Source organism: Sarcophilus harrisii, chromosome 3 (assembly GCF_902635505.1).
Source record: "Sarcophilus harrisii chromosome 3, mSarHar1.11, whole genome shotgun sequence".
In the NCBI taxonomy this organism is placed as follows: Eukaryota; Metazoa; Chordata; class Mammalia; order Dasyuromorphia; family Dasyuridae; genus Sarcophilus; species Sarcophilus harrisii.
Genome location: NC_045428.1, coordinates 454649986 through 454667532, shown reverse-complemented (window position 1 = coordinate 454667532; position 17547 = coordinate 454649986). Strand labels below are relative to the sequence as shown.

General features: G+C 38.1%; 1 protein-coding gene across 1 annotated transcript in view; it reads left to right on the top strand.

Annotated features, from left to right (window-relative positions):
• The first annotated feature begins 3712 nt into the window (after positions 1-3712).
• Positions 3713-17547, top strand: part of BARX2 (BARX homeobox 2) — an 81951-nt gene continuing 68116 nt past the window's right edge. The window contains exon 1 of the mRNA XM_003764406.3: positions 3713-4459. Within this exon, the coding sequence (XP_003764454.1) occupies positions 4273-4459 (187 nt within the window). The 5' untranslated portion in view covers positions 3713-4272. The remainder of the gene's footprint in view (positions 4460-17547) is intronic.

Genomic DNA, 17547 nt, shown 5'->3' with positions numbered 1-17547 from the left:
CAGAGAGAACTTTCTCACTATGTGTTTATGGGAATGTCTTCCAAAGGCACTACAGAGACATAGTCACTGGAGGCTGGGAAGTGTCTTTGTGGTTCCAACAGCTGTAAAAGGTTTGAGTCCCCTTGGCAGATGTTTGCTATCCTGGCCACTTCATTAATGTTGGAAACAAAACCCCTTACTATACTAAAGTTCTCCCTGTATGATTGACAGCTAGAGTGTGCTTCACAAGATAGAAACCTTATTACTACTTAGAAAGAAAGAGAGGAGAAGGGATGTTGAAAAGGAAGGAGAGGGAGACAAGGGAGGAGAAAGGTAAGAATAAGCTGTTCTTGCTGAGAAGACAAAAAAAGGAGATGGAAAAAAGAGATACCAAAGCAAATCTAATAATAATAAAAACAACTGAATTCTACTTGGGAAAAGATGGTAACTTGAGCCCTACTTTATGAACTATTTCTCTATCCCCTGATCAGAAGCCCAGAAACAGAATCAGAAGACCTTAATACCCAGCCTCCTTCCCTTGCCTAATTTAAAATGAAATTACCAGATTTTAGATAAACCAATGTAGGGGGCGGGGCAAAAATGGTAAATACTGTTTCCTTGGGGAAAAGGAATAGGAGAGAAGCAAGAACAAAGAATGGGGGAGAATTTTGAGTAAGATTGGACAGCATCTTCCCCCTTGTCATGTGTATACTACTTTCCTTCCAATTCTTTCTAACCACACCCAAACCCCCAACCCCCATCCAAAAAGACAGAAATTTCTAGATAGAATAAAATTTCAGCTACTCCTCTGAAGAAGACAAAAGAAGGAGGAAGAGAAAGAAGAAAGAAAGAGAAGAGATAATGTAAAGGAAAGAGAAGGGAAAAAAGGCAGGAGAAGGTTAAGAGAGTTAAGTAAATAAGACAGGAGGTGGGAAGAGGAAGAATGTTGTAGAAAGAAGAGGAAAGAGAAAGAAGAAGGGAAAAAGAAGGGAGTTAAGCAGGAGGAAAGGAAAAGAAATAGAAGATGAAGGGAAGAGGAGGAAAAGGAAATGGAAGAAAAGGGAAAAGACAAGAAAGGGAAGAAAAGCAGAACAAATGAGAAAAAGGAAGTAGAAAAATAAAGGAGACATGAGAGAGAAGGAAGAGAAACAGAAATGGGGAAATGGAATAAGAGGAAAATGAAGAATGGAAGAGGTGATGGGGAATTTAATGAGAATGGAGGAAAAAAGAAAATAGATGAATGAAAGAAAAAAAAAAGAAAAGCAGTGAAGAGGAAGGTTCAAGAGAAGAGAGGAGGGAAGAGAGGGAAAACGTAGAAAAAGGAAGGAGGGAGGGGAAGAAAGAAAAAGAGACAGAATAAAGGAAAAATTGAATGGAAAAGAAATATTGAGGTCCAGGGAGGAAATGAATTGCGATAATTCTGGGCTTCTGCATGGGTATCTTTAGTTGAATAAAAAATTGAAACTTTGGTTTGATCTAAGTTTAACCAGGAAACCTAGTTCCGGTTCTGGTTTGGACTTAGATTCTTTTTTAGGTCCCTGGCCCAAGGCAGTCCTGGAGATAGATAGATAAAAGAAAAGACACAGATGAGAAACTTGTTTGGATTTTTTTTTTTCTTTCTGAAAGCAGAGATAGAAATCCCTTACTTTGGATTATTCGTGGGATATAGACAGTGAGACAAGAGAATTTTTAACTTGCTGCGTCCACTTGCTCACCTATACCTCTAACTAAACACCAGCGAGTTATCTAGGCGGGTCCTGTTCGGTGGTCAGTAGTTTTGAATTGCTACTGCCAGCTAAGAGTTATCCCTGCGATTCTTCACTGTTCTCTCTGCTGAGAAACTATCGGGAAGAGTCACGTCCAAGGTTCCAAGTAGCAGGTGCCCCAGACCCAGGAATTGGATTGGCTTAAAATGGAAGAAAGGGTCTGGGGCCTCCGTCCAAGAAGCTGCACAACCTCCATAGGGAAGACAGTATGTGAAGATTTTTTTACTATTTAAGAATACAGATTAACTCCAGCTTTTTTGTTTGTACTTTGGTTTCGGCAGCATTTATTGGAACAAAAGATGGGAAATAATTATTGCAAACAGGAAATAAGAACAAAATAAAATATACCATCCTTCAAAATCCCACAAAAGCCTTAGAATTTGTATTTTAAACGGACCGCTCAGGTTTCTTTTTTCTTATCTATTGTCTCCTTGGTCTATTGTTGCCTTAATTAAAATATTAATCTACCAATTGTCTCTATTTCTATCCATGCAGAATTAGTTCATTAGTTTGTTTTAGGGTATTAGTCTGTATTAGTGTTTGTCTATTTATTTAGTCGTCAGCTTGCTATTAATCAATCTATATGGTCGTGTCCGTTCTGATCAGCAATGCATTGTTGCTTCCGGAAGATTAAGAGCGGAAAGTAATTGTACACTTTTCTCAACTCGAGGTGAGTGAATCAGATACGAGATTTAAATATAGGTTTCCGACTCTGCCTTACGGGCTATTGAAGTAGAGATCGAGGTGCTAGAGAAGAGAGGCAAAGAGGCGCTCCGACTTAGCTTTGAGCAAATGATTTTCTGGAAGACAGTTTAACTAAACCGTGGTCCCCAAGCTAGAGCCAGTAATGATTTGAGATATGTGGGTCCGTCCGTCCGTGTGTGTGCGTGTGTATTAAAATCACCAAACACGCATACGAAACAACCCAAGGACAAACAAAAGTGTTTGAATTGTTAATATTGTTAATAATAATAATAATTGTTAATATTTTTCAATATATTAAAAGGAATCCCAACTTTTTTCTTAGTCCTGGCAATCTTTACCTGCAACAAAATAAAAGCAAATCTAATTTAATGTGGGAATAAATGGGGCAATAAAAGTATGTGTTCTGTGCAGTCGTCAGCGACCGAAGCCCGGAGAAAAAACCCAGAAGAATCCAGTTTGGGATAGGGCATCTCCCATCAATTTTCAAGAGAGAGGTGGAAAAATATGCTGCAATTTAGATGTTTTTGCTTTCAAACACACACACACACACACACACACACACACACACAAACACACCCCACAATAAATTCCCGTGTTTTATTTTCTACTACTTACGTCAAAGAGTACAGGATGGACATTATGGGATTGGGGAAGATAGGAGAGTAAAGTGAAAAGTTTGAAATCTTTTTAAAATGTTCCTACCATAGAAAAAACACAAAAGCTATCGCATCTTCCACGGATATTGCGCGAGATCAAAGCCGAGTGGAAACGGGGCGGGGTGCGGGGGGCGACGAGAGGGAGAGGCAGAGTTGGGCAGTTCTGTGGGAAGCTCCTCCGGTTGTAACAAGAACAGGCTGACTCTTCAACTATGCACTTCGAGAGCTCTAAATAGTGACATCGTAACTTACAAACTTTGCAATCTCTAAGCTTAGCTTTTGGTTATTAGCTTTCCCTCCCTCGCTTTTTCTCTCCTCCCCAAAAAAGTTCCCGGAATCTCGGAAGGATAAGAAAATTCCTTCTAGTGACGAGTAAAAGGAAAGACAACCCTGGCTGCTCGCTGTTGGGTCTGGTTTTCTGGAGATAGGAGAAGCGGTCTTTTGTAGAAAGGGGCGAAATGGTCAGGCGCAGTGTGGGAGTTGGGGCGAGGACTTGCTTCCTGGAGTTTTCCTTAAAGGTATTATACTTAATGATAGTAGGAAGAAGCACACACACACACACACACACACACACACACACACACACACCTGGAGTTTCTCCCAGAAGGGGGAGGAGGAGGGAAAAAAAGCTAGCTGTATGAGTATCTTAAAATAGAGACTTGGGGAGAGAGAGAGATTGAGAAAGGCAGAGAGAAGGGAGGAGAGAAAGGGAGGGCGGAGAGCGACAGTAGTTGAGAGACACAGAGAGACCCAGAGATAGGTGGTGGTGGTGGTGGGGTAATTATCTAGCGTTTGTTGGCTGGCCCTCCCCAAGCTGCTGCTCGGAGCAGCGACACAACGCAGCCGGGCCAAGCAGTGCAGGAAGCACGCCGTGATTGACAGCTGCGCTGTCCCAAAAAGGCTCCCAAGAAGATGCTTATCGGCCGGTGTGTATAGGAGAGAAGGATAAGGCGCGGGCGCTGCACTGTTCCCCGCAGTGCGCGCGGAGCCCCAACCCAGCGGTGCACTGTCTGTACCCTTCAGGCCTCCTGGAGGAGGTGGGGGCCTGGTCCCACAGCCCCCGCCCCTCGCTCCCGGAAGACGCTCCCGCCGCACTCGCTGTCCCTCTGGGTGCTTTGGGGAGCGGTGCTTCGGCCGGTTGGCCGCTCGCTCCATCCGGGCTCGCCATGCATTGCCACGCCGAGCTGAGGCTGAGCTCTCCCGGCCAGCTCAAAGCAGCCAGGCGGCGCTACAAGACTTTCATGATCGACGAGATTCTCTCCAAGGAGACCTGCGACTACTTTGAGAAACTTTCCCTCTATTCTGTGTGCCCTTCACTCATCGTCCGACCCAAACCCCTGCATTCCTGTACTGGTAAGACTTCCTAGGACCTTTCCTATTGTCAGTTATATGCTCTCCCTTGAAGTGTTGAAAACAGGGGAGTCCGAAGAGAGTCTTAACTCTTCCTGTGCAAGAGGTCACCCTCTCCTATCTTGGTGAATTTGAGGGTAGGACTTGAACGGAGCTCTTAAATCAATCTCGAGGAAATAATTCCCTTACGTTACTTGCCTGGAAATAGGTCCCTTTAATGACTCCAAATTATAAGCAGAAGGGAATTGTGAGTTCCTCATCCACCCTGTGGAAGTTCAGATTGAAGGTTTAAGAGTTTCCTAAAGTATTTTCAGCTACTGACATAAAATCTTGGTTTCTGTGCCTCGAGACATTGATTAAAATTTGAGCTTATTATTTTTCACTTTAATCTAATTTACCTAGTCCTTTGCTTTTACCTTTAGGAACCTGTCAAATTAGTCCTTATGCTTGCATGCTCGACCAAATCCGTAATCTGCCGAACTAGTTTCACGATGATTTTCTTGTAGGGGAGTACTGAGTTAGATAGTTGAGTGCAGAAAGTCTCTGTGTGAATTCGGATTTTTTTGCCTAGGGCAAATAGTTTTTTTTTTTTTTAATTCAACTGTGATATCCTTTCTCCCCAATCATCGAGGATAATGGGAGATGTGAGGTGAACTTGGATACACATGCATATATCTATGTTGAAAAAAAGTAAATGTATATAGTTTAGTTTCAAAGATGTTTAAACAAACGTGCATTAATTTAATTTCTAATAAATCATATTGTCTTGGCACAAATAGCTTGGTATGACTGAAATCCATGCTATCATTAAATACAGCAAAAGATTTTTTTCGCCCTTCCTTCTCGCAGAGGACTACAAAAATCCCAACACACCTCTAAACCAAAGAAGTCATTTGTGCCTGTGAAAATATGATACATTGTGAATCAAATCATTTACACACCTAAAGTGAAGAGTGGAGCAAAATTATTCAACGCATTTGACAAGACAGCTTGGATTTTTCAGTCCAAACCTAACTCCTAGTGCCCACTGCTTAGAGTTTTATATTTCTGTCAAATCAGTTGCTAGTTCAGTGGGGTAATGAGTGAAATATGTAACAAATTCAGTTGAGCCGGGTTGTTAAACAATTTATTAAATGAATTCAGATATAGCATCTTAGTATATAACTAAATTAAAATGAGCATTCCGTCTGACATCCATCACTGGAATCATAAATAGCTTGTGGACTATAAAAAATGAAAACAACTAACATTAGCTATAATTCTCCATTTGTCCTCCAAAATTTATCAATTGAATATCTACTACTGTAGATGAGAAACATTTATTAGGCACGGGAGATATACTCAAATGTCTTAATTTTTTCCTGAATTGGAAAAAATGGCAAGTTCTATATGAGGGAAGTAAATAAATAACTATTTGGATCAAAATCTGAGAAGAGGAATCTACTTAAGCTCTTCAGCTGGTGAATTTTCTTTTAGGAACAGTTTTGCATACAATTAGGCATTTGTTTTACCAATGCAAACACATTTGGAAGAAAATCGTGGGGGCAAATTTTAATAACAACTTTAGTGTACACCTGTACACCAGGACAAAGATGTGACATTAGAGTATGGAGAGGTAGACCTTCCTGGGAGAGTCAAGATATGATCTCCCAAGACCAAGAAACACTTTCAGGTATTTTGCCTGTGTTTTGACTTGTTAGACAATTGTTTTTAGCTTATAAAGACCATGGAATTGGATAGTTTCAGATCATCAGCACACAAACTGGCAAGATTATAGAAGGGAATAGCCCACAAGCACTATTCATCCTTTCTTTACCCCCCTCCTCCCCATGACAATGATAAATAACTTCAGAAAACTTTGATCATCAGTTTTTAGGGCTAGGAAACTTCATCTCTTATTGAAACTTGTTTGAAATATTCCATAGGGGAAATAAAATGATTTATGTGTCATTCTGTGACTGCAATGCATTTTCAGAGTATCTGACTCCCATTCTGTGTTTTCAATAGTTTAGTAACTTTATTCAGGGGAGTGGATTACAATTGTCCACAGTCACTATCTTATTCCATCATTTCAGTCCTCTGGGACATAAAGTTCTGGGTTAAGGGTTGTGACTTCTCTTAAAAGAGATTTGTCTGATGGAAACTGGGGTCTGCCAAGAGAATTAAATTTATAACAACTGACTACAATGGTCCACACTTTCAGATCCTAAGCCCTCAGTGGGTTTACAATTACAGTTAAAGCCTTCCCTGCATTAGATCATGGGAATCCAACTAATGACTGCTCAATAGTTTTGCAAATACCACATTTTCAAAGCATTTTTGTTGCCTTTAGAATTAGTATGTGCATCACAAATCTTAGACAGGATGAGCCTAATCCCTCTTTGATTGAAAGAAGCCACAATAAAGCACCGATAGCCGAAGTGAAAATAAGATTTTATTTTGCTAGAATATTTTGCAGATAAAGATATTTCACACTTTTGGAGGAACCAATACACTAACAAGTTCAGATGGACAACCCTCAATCGCTTGTTCAAATAAAAATTACCAGACATAATAGCCACATCATTTATAGTTTGATAGTTGAAATAATGAAAAGATAAGATAAACATGTTTCTTTCTGGTGGCAGTTTTTAAAACCCATAGAAGTGAATGTGATAAATGTATCAGTTCGAATGGTATTGAAAGAGCTATACCTATTAGGAAACTCCCCTTAGTTAGTCAGATCAGTCCAATTGTTTAGACTCTGTACATGATATCAAACACTGGTGCCACATCTCCTCAGCCAGAAGAGTTGATATTCAAGGAAACCGGAGAAATTGAAATATTTTCATAAGCCAATTAATCACTGACCAGTAATATTTTTAAGTTCTCTAAAATTGTCATTTTAAAAGTTCCTTTCAGTTGCAAATATGATTGCCTATACCTTGCACAAAGTTCACAAAATTCAGAAACTTTAATTTTTTTTAGGTTTGCTTGAAAATTTTTCCTCAAACCTGGAACTGAGTTTGAACTAGAAAAACCTTGCCTTGATTAAGTTAAGTTCAAGAACACCAGATCATAGATATTTTCTGACAGGATTTTTTTTTTACCCCTCTAAGCCTGGATTGCAGGGAAGGGACAGATAAAGGAGAAATTCTTTTTGTCCATGAATATTGCTTTATCGTATTTATTATTCGGGAGGTTGGCAGAGATGATTTTCTGTTTGGATTATGATTCAAAAACATTTAAGTTGATGTTATCTTAGTGATTTAAATTTGGAATGCAGTATGAATGACCTCTACCGAAGGTTACAGGATTGACAGCCTAGTGACTGAAACCACAAAGCAAATTGGAATTTGTGATGTCAAACAATGATTAAATGTAGGGAATATATTGACTTTTTTGTTTGTTGTTACAGTTTTTTGCCAGAATTGCTGTCAGAGAAAATTTCAGTATTTAGGACTGTCTTAAATTCTACTTCTATCCTTTTTCCTAGGCTTTGCTCACCAAGTTCCAAAGTCCTGGAATGGGCTATTTTCCTGTTCTTCTTAGTTAAGGCATTTTCTCTCCTCCATGAAATATTTTCTCTTTTTTCAACATCTCTGAAATATCCTTTCTTCCCCACTGATCTCATTTCCTTCAAATTTCATATAAATAAGTACAATAGAAGCTTATACTTATTTATCATTTTAAAACTTGCAAAACATTTTACATGTATTCCATATGTTTTAATTGATCATGAGATATCATCAGAACACTGTGCCTGTGCTTTTTCTTTGTTATCACATTTGATTTTATATGACAGCTACTTGTATGTATGTCCCAACCCTTTTGTGAGATCCCTATTATTTAATGGTAAACTTCTTGAGATAAATTTTTGTCATATCTATCTTGGCATCTTTAGCAGGTAGCATAGTGCTTTTATACATAGTGGTTAATAAATTCTTTTAATTGAATGAAGTCCAATTTAATTATAGTCTATTTTATTGTAACCTACTGAATATAGAAATCTATTAAAACACCTCTGTAGTTGGAATCATCAATAATAACAGAATTACATTTATATAGTATTTTAACTACATTATATCAAGTTAGCCTCATAATCCAATGAGCTAGGCAATATCAGTATCCTCATCTCCATTTTAGAGATGAGAAACTGACCCCTAGAAATGTTGGTAGCAGCTAGGTGGCAAAGTGGACAAAATGCTGGGTCTAGAGTCAGGAAGGCAACATTCTAAGTTAAAACCTTGCTCAGATACTTACTAGTTGTGTGACTCTGGGCAAATTTCTTAACTCTGTTTGCCTCAGTTTCCTCATCTGTAAAGATGATCTAGAGAAGAAAATGGCAAACTACTCCAGTATGTTTGCCAAGAAAATACCAAATGAGGTCATGAAGAATTGGATACCACTGAACAGCAGCCATAGAGAAGTTAATTTTAATTGACCTGTGCAAGGACATACAATAAGTGTTCAAAGTAGATGAGTTTGGAACCTAGTCCTTTTTGATGATAAATCTAATGCTCTGGCATTAAACCAGATGTATCTCTTGTACCTCAGGAAATTAAGGAGCAAATGCAGAGCTTCTTCACTATTTGCTTCATAGGAACAATTCATTTGAGGTGCTTGACTTTAGTGTGTTCCCAGGCCTAGAGAGATTTTATATGCCAACTGGTAAACAAGTTTACAGTACAAATTATACGGACAGTGATATCATATGTTGACTCTTCCCAGATGATAGACAGGAAGTCTATACTTTTATCACCAGAATTTTCCTTCTAAGCTGTTACCTGATTGTTGATTTTTTTTTTTTTTTGGTTTCTCTTTTCCTTTCCTGGACTGTGGCACTACAATTTCTGGTGCTACTGAGATAAGACTTCTCCCCTAACCACAGTCACCAATTCTTACCTTAGACCAGGGCTCATTCAGAATGAAGGCTTTGCAGCAAGTTTGAAATGCCCCAGGGGAAGAGGTGGGAAAGATGAAACTCCATGGCTCAAGCATCCTCTCACTCAACACTGCTGACCCTTAAAGGTCTGGTTAAAATCTTAACCGGACCTTGTTGGCAGAACTGCTGGTACCTTTGGTCCTCATTTCCCATTATGATTCCTTTTGCCCTCTCTGTTGCTGAGTTGTGTCTGGGTGATCCTCTTAATGGCAGATAATTTACTTCCCTGTGTGACCAAAGATCTATCACTTGGGAGTGGGTGATGATGTAGCCTTTTCATACAATGTAGCCTTTTGTTGTTGGCACTGAAAACTCTTAAAGATCCTCAAAGGGGCTGCATGCTTGCTTCAGAGATTGCATTCAGAGAAGTCAGAAGTCAGAGAAATTTTAAGATTTCATCTCAGTTCAGGCTAGGGAGCAAGAGTTTCCTCACTGGAAATTTTGGTCTGAACAATGGAAAGGAAAAAGAACCCTAATCCTTACTGGAGTCCTCAGAAGGAAAGAGGGTTACAAGGAGCTGGCTTGGACCGGAAAGTCTCAGCTGCTCTAGATCCTGGAATTTCTGGTACCCCACATCACAGAAATCTCAACTGTTGAAACTGGGTAAATTTTGTTTCCACTGCTCAGCCTCTGGGTATTGGGAAAGGTGGAAGATTGCAGTGAGGGTGGCAGTGGTGAGTGTGGAAATGTGTTCCCTGGATATCCCCAATTGGAAATAAATTTCCCCCTAGAAACATTGTTAGAACTGGTGCTTAGAACTACTTACCTATCTTAGTTTTTCAAGCACTTATATTTCAGGCACTTTGGAGTATAGAGGCTTTTGTGGGCTGGCCTAGGGAACCTAATCTCATATGTAACACTTGATAGAGGAAAATTCCTTCCTGGTTTCAAACAACCTACTTATAAAGGAAACTTGGATTCTCAACCCACTTGTAAGCTTGAGTATTCAGACATGATGTAAAAATCTATGTTTTAAGATACAAAAGACTATGTTTTAAATATTCCACCTAAAATGACAAAGTTGATCACTTACCCCCATAACTTTCAACAGCTAGGTCAGATCCTAAAAAGATAGAAGACCTTAGCCAAATATGACTTTTGGAACAGAAGGGAGGTTAAAGATCATTGCAACGAACTGCTTCAGAAAATTCTACTTCTTAATGTGCCAGTAATTTTTGGGAGGGGGTCCAGTTTTGTGATTTATTCATGAAAGAATTCCTATTGAGGAAACACCTCAAGCTGATGCAGATCCACAACTAATTTTTAACTTAAGATTTTAGAAAATTTCCTTAAGCGGTAAGATATTAAGGTATGGTTACACAGGTACTGTATATCAGAGACTGGTCTGGAACCCATGTCTGCAAGTCAGACTTTCTTGCCACTGAGTCCCTCATGTGACTTCTCTTACAGTAAAATGCTTTATGTATAATGCTTCACAAACCTTAAAGCATAATACAAATATGAGTTATTATTATTGTGATGGTGGTGGTTATAACACATAATAATATTTCATTTTAAGTCCATATCACCGCCACCATATTCGTTCTCCAAAGGTCAAGGAATCAGAAAGGTAGACCCCCACTAAATTATCCTCAAGGCATGGGGGGAGGTAATGGTGGATAGGTGGTGGTATAGTAAACCAAGTCACTCACATCTAGGGTATAGCCAGCCAGTCAATTTAGTGAAGAATTTGGGGAAGGGTTGGTTCGTACCCTGGCATTAAGAAAATTTTATCCTCCAAGCATGAGGAAAGAGTACATTCCTTAGTTTGTGATTCCTTGTGAATTTCTACCTTAAAGAACATGCCCACTTGGAATGTAAAATGAAATAAGCAGCAGGAGTGGGTATCTTCTTTGGGAGTGAAGGGATTGCTGCTCTCTCAACATGTTAACTCTAGATTTTTTTCTTCTTTTTCTGCTGAGGCAATTGGGTTAAGTGATTTGCCCAGGGTCACATAGCTAGGAAGTGTTAAGTGTCTGAGACCAGATTTGAACTCAGGTCCTCCTGACTTCAGGGCTGGTGCTCTATCCACTATACCAAAATCACAGCTCCTTTCAGATAACAGGGACCAAATCCCATCCCATTGTCTGGGAACTTGAGAAATGGACACTGAAATGTTAATGGAGAAATGCAAAATGGGGGCTTGGAAAATGATCATTATCAATCAGAATTTGTATTTTGGCCAGGGGCAAATTAGGCTTTTATTGTAATTACTCATAACTGCTACTCCAGTTGCCATTCCAAGGGTAAAGAAATCAAGGGGTATGTGCTGGGTCCAGGTCTTCCAAGATCAAGATGAAAAGAGCTGGGACTATTGAGGCAGAGCCTTTTTGGGGCCTGTAGCACAGGAAAACTTTCTGTTGCCTTATCTATAGAATCTCTTGGCTTTTGGTTCAGTTCAACTGAGTTTTATTGATTGCCTATCTTTCCTCAGCTCTGATTCTCACCCCCACTCTTCAAAGTTAAGCAGGAAATATTTCAGTTTACAAGCTTGAAACTAATTTCAAAATATTTGCAATCCCCAAAGTCATTCAGTTCTAGTGTATGCCCTATTTGCCAGCACTCTTGTTGATCAGGTGGTCATTTGGATCATTCATATTTTCCTAAATCCCCTCTATGCCTCTTCAGCTCACAGGTAGATTAACTTGGGAAACAATAATAATTACTACAAGTCTAAATCCTACTGGAATCATTGCAAACACTTTTGGGGGTGGTCTCTTCTACAAAAAAGAATTAGAATCAGGAAGACACTGACAATTTAATCCCTTGTATGTACTGCATGGCATTTACACTCCAAAACCCACCTATGGACTATATCACCTACAAAGTCATCAGGTTAATATCATAAGTGTGAAATTATGTGTAAAATCTACTATGGAGTGAATTCCCTGTAAATACACCATTTGTACCTTTTCCTTGGTGATTGAATTTCAGACACAAAGCTAAGAATATTTGTTAGGTTTGACAAATCATCCCTTCTTTTGCTCTTTTTGCTCCCATTGAGACATAGATGGAACAAAAAGTCTTGCATTAATTGAAGGAATTAATGAAAGTAGTATCTTCCAGAGATAAATTAATTTGACCTTTGCCAGAAAAAGGAGTTTTTCTTGTAAACTCGGGAATCCTCTGGAATTCAGCCCGAGAGCCACTGCTGCCTTAGAGTAGCTCTGGAACAGCTGAAGTTTTAGTCTTGGAAATGTCTTCCTGTGCAGACAGAAAAGACATAGATCCAAGAAAGGAAACCTTCTTTTGTTTTGCATAGAAAGGTTGTAAGTTCTTTAAGAGTGGGCTCTGTCCAGTGCCTAACATTTATTACTTTTTTGGACTATGATAAAAGTTAATTTAGAAACTTCCAAAAGCAAAATGTCTATTGATCCCTTTAAAATTGAGGGTAGCAGTGGAAGAATACAACAGAAAACCCCAAAGGCTCTGGTTGTCAAGTTCCTCAAGTTTTAACAAGCACAAGGGACTGCTTATAATTTCTGTGTCCCCATTTGGTTGAACATTCATAACAAATGTTCACCATAGGGGGGCTGCTGTTCCTGCTGTGCATCATTACTGAGACATAGGTGGAACTCTGGGTTTTTCAATGAGAAGAACAGAGCTTGCAGATAATGTCTGAAAGGAATTAAACAAGTTCCAAGTCTTCATGCACAATTGTACATTATGCTGAGTTTTGATGTTTAGTGACCTGTCACCACTGCTGCATTTTGGAATGAATCCGTTTGGAATGGATTCATTTCAGTGTGATTCCAGAGATATAGCTTCCCAGAGATCCCTAAACTATCTGGGCATGAGATCCAGAAAAGTCAGCTTAGTTTATCAGAGGACTATCTGACAAAGCCAGAAAGCACACAAAATTCTCCCAAAGCATGCTATTGGAGTGACCAATTCTTCCTGGAAACAGAGTCATGTGGATCAAGAAAGGATCATTGGGGGCAAACATTTGAAGACTAAAAAAGCATTGCCAGTTTTCAATCTTACTTGAAGCCTGACTCTATTCCAATCCCCTGTGGAGTTGTAAGGGGTCCTTTCTTTTCAGTATGGAATGCCAGAAAAGAATTCAGAATTTAAGTGGCAGGGGAACCTGGTTACAATTTCTGGTAGCAGAATTAATGAATTAAAATTAACTCTCTGGTTCCAAACTCACTAGCTATTATTCTCAAGTATCAACCACAGCAAACTCACAGGATTTTACAACTGCCTAATAGCATTTTTGGAGGGGTGTTTCTGATGAAAGTCTTGTAAAATATAAATGCTCTAAATAAAAACACAATTAATTTTTTCATTATTGAGTCTAATTAATTATCATTGGGTCTTTGTATATAGTAATTTAATTTCATGAAAATGGAAACTTGGCACACACTTAAGAAAGAAAGCAGCACACCTAGATAGATATCAGGAACTGGACTAATTACATTTGGGCTGGGATTGAATCTTAAATATGATTGTTGTAAAAGAGACAGAGATGACAGAAAACCCAACTCTGTAATCACTTTGGAAAGTCTCTAGCTTCTTTTGTGCTGATTGAAATTGAATATGGGGTGGGTAGTGGTAATTCTGAGCATTAGATGATGTACAAGTACATTTGAAATGGGTCCTTGCCAATCACCAACTGCATCTGGTGGCATTGCTGTTTGACAGGCACAAAGGGACAGCTATATATGCTTCCTGACTTCAGTGGCTGGGTTCATGAAGATGAACACAACCTTCTTATAAGGAAAGGTCAAGACGTGGCTTGAACCAAAGCCAGCCCGAGTCTGAACACCAATTTTAGAATGGTTGTAGCCTAGGCACAGAGGACTTGACAATGAACACTTCCCCAGACTGTGGCTGGTGAGACAGGGAGCTGCAAGATTTTGTCGTGAATTGTTGCCCTGGAAGCATTATTTCTTAATTCTATCCTAGGTTTATTTCATACATTCACAAACCAGTAGCTCCTGCTCATGTATTTATTAGGGGTAGGTGTGCAGTAAGGTGTTCTCCTTGGCAATGTGTGGAAGGTTTGGGCTCTAAAATGGCTATTGCCTGGACCAGTAAGATTTTTGGTCATTATGGCATATTAAACGGTCCCTTTGCTGTTTGATTTAGCTCTGTCCTGATTATGTTTTCCCTCTTTATTTTCATCGTTCACAGATCACTTATATGACCAGTGACAACTAGAAGCAATGTTGTGCTTCTATAATGCCTTGAGGTCACAGGAGTGTTTCCATCTCAGGAAATACCTATTGAAAGCCTGACTGCTAAAGTCAATTCACTGTCTCTACCCTATCCCCCTACTATCACTATGACTGTTGAACGGTTGTCTGTTATGTCTAGAACAGAGAAATTAAACTGCAGCAAATGTGTACTACTTATAGTTGGATTTAGAAACCCAATATAGGCAGGACCTTCTAGAGTTGGCTTTATAAAGCTTCTCTTAACAAGACAGAAAATTCTAATTTTGTGCTTCTTTCTTAGGGAAAGAGCCCAGAATAGTAGTATTCAGAGTGTTGTCTGGGAAGTCTGAAGATTTCTGACACCCTTTCAGGAGGTTCATGGAGTCAAAATTATTTTTATAATAATATTATAACATTAAATTTCTAAAATGGTAAATGACAGATAGACACCACAAAAACAAATGTCCTGTAGGGAGTCCTCAAGAATTTTTAAGAGGGAAGGGTTTTTGAATTCAGAAAGTTTGAGAACTACTGGTCCAAAGATGGAGTTTGCTTCCTGTAGCATAGACCCTGACAGGGAAGTGTTGACATATATGAAATCTTACCTGCACCCTATGTCCCAATCTTATCAGGCAGGTAAATTAAGTCATGTTCTAAGAAAAAAAATTAGTGAAACTCAGTCCATTCTCAAAACAAATTTATGATTTTAATCACAGCTAAGATTTGCTTCAGAGCCTCTATTTAAGGTACTTCATTAGAGAAATAAGGTGAAATCTATATATCGAGAGTCCAAGTGTTAATAAATATCTTTGTCTTATGGATTAGTTAATGGTTTTCTTAATTATTTCTTGGTCCAGCAAGAAAAATCTAACTCTTATTCATCTGTAATCTGGGTAATATATACACTCCAAAGTACATTACATACAAATACACTTTCTCAGTAAAATCCTATCTCACTTACAGTTCTAACTTGCTAAATTATCTTTGTTCATCTTAGTTGATTTCTGAGGTCCTAATTGGTGTATTGGTTTCTGCTCCCTTAATTCATGAGTTTTAGTGGATGAGTTAATGCATCTTTTAATTGAAAACCTGTACAAGGTTTTCAGCCAATTGTCTTTTCCCCAAAATAAACAATAATCCTGCTACCTGAGGACTTCATAACTTTCTGATAATATAAAAATTCTAAATGAATTGCCTGTCAGTGAAGGCAAGACAAATATACCTTTTTGATTTTCTGTTTTGATTGTCTTTGTTTTAATAAGTATTTGACAAATATGGCTATATCCTATCCTTGTCTTTAGCCTAACATAAATGTTGGCATTGACACTTTAAGTTAAAAAAGTTGTTATTCTTTTTAGATGATTGTGCTAAAAGCATAATTAGTGATAATACTGACACAAAACTGCAGAGTTCTGTTTTTCTCTGCTGTCTAATACTGATTTTATAAATGTCTTTAAAAAACAGAAGTGAAAGTTTAAATGTTAAGATGGGGACCAGAAATTAGCAATAAAAAAGGCACATTGGTTCTTGAACCAGTGGCAAGTCCATTCCTTTGGTGGAGTCTCAATCTATAGAATGTGTGCTCTGGTTACACCAATATAAATTGGAATCCATCCATACTGTGTTGTTCCAGATGATTTCTGTCCCTGTCCTTTCAGAAATCTTCGTAGAGGATCTATCTAGTGTGGTTTGGATCTTTTAATATTTTGTGACAAAATGTCAGCCTTGACTATACATGTTATTTTTTGTTCTTGCTACTTGGTAATGTATAGACCTGGGCTTTTGTTGCTTGTGACCAATAGACTTGTTGCCATTAATTTCCCACTGCTTTACAGAACTGAGTATAACCTGCAATGGATGGGTTCCATTACTCTCTAAAAGTTTTACGTAAAGATGTGTTCTCATAAACAAGATTTTTTTCATGGGAAAAAATCCACAAATTTGTAGATGTTATAGCTTGAGGGATCTTGGAGATCAAATTGACAATATAGGTTTAAGTAATTTTGATAAAAGTTAAATATAAGTTCTGTAGAGAACTTTATCTTCCAATGAAAAAATAAATTAAATATATAATAAATAAATTAAATGAATCAATAAATTAAAAATAAAAATAAAAACAAATAAACAAAATAAAATGAATTAAATGTTACTGTAGTTAGGACAGTTGAAATTTTTACAAAATAATCTTCTTTTGAGAAAGAAAGATTGAGCAATCACTCTGACATAACATTCTGATTATTTGTTTTCTTTATATAAAGAGCATAAATATGCTATATGTTTACTTGTTACCTTCTCCACTACAATATAAGCTCATTGCAACTAAAAATTATCCCACTCTTTGTATTTGTATTCCTAACACCTGGTATACTGCCTAGCAAACAGTAAGTGCTTACTAAACTGTTTGTTGGTTGATTGTAGCACCATCTGCAGTAGTAGATAGACTTTAGACTTGACATCAGTAAAACTGTATTTAATTCCCATCTCATAGTGGTCGAATTGCTTTCTCTGAACCTCAATTTCCTTTGTTAAACGTGTATAACAGTTGCACAACCTAACCTCACAAGATTGTTGTGAGAAAAGCATTTTGCAAACTTAAAGAACTGTACAAATGTGAATTATTTTTATTTGCTATCATTATCAAAGCTGGAAGGAGCCATAAAGATTATCTTGTCCAATCTCCTCATTTTATAGGTATGAAAAGAAGCTGAGACTCAGATAAGTTAAATGCCTTGACCAAAGTTACACAGATAAGAAATAGCAGAGATCCTCTAAAACCTGTTGCCTTTTCATTGACTGTCCCTCAAGCCTGGAGCAACTCTTGTGTTTCCTGACTTTCCAACTTTCTTCAAGATTCACCTAAAATCTTCTCTTCTGATATTCCTTGATGCTAGTGTCTTCTGTCTGAGATTATTTTCCATTTATATTGTATATATCACACACAGTTGTTGGAATGTTTCTATCCTTAAAGGGCTTCTTAAGAGTAAAGACCTAGATTTTTTTTTTGTCTT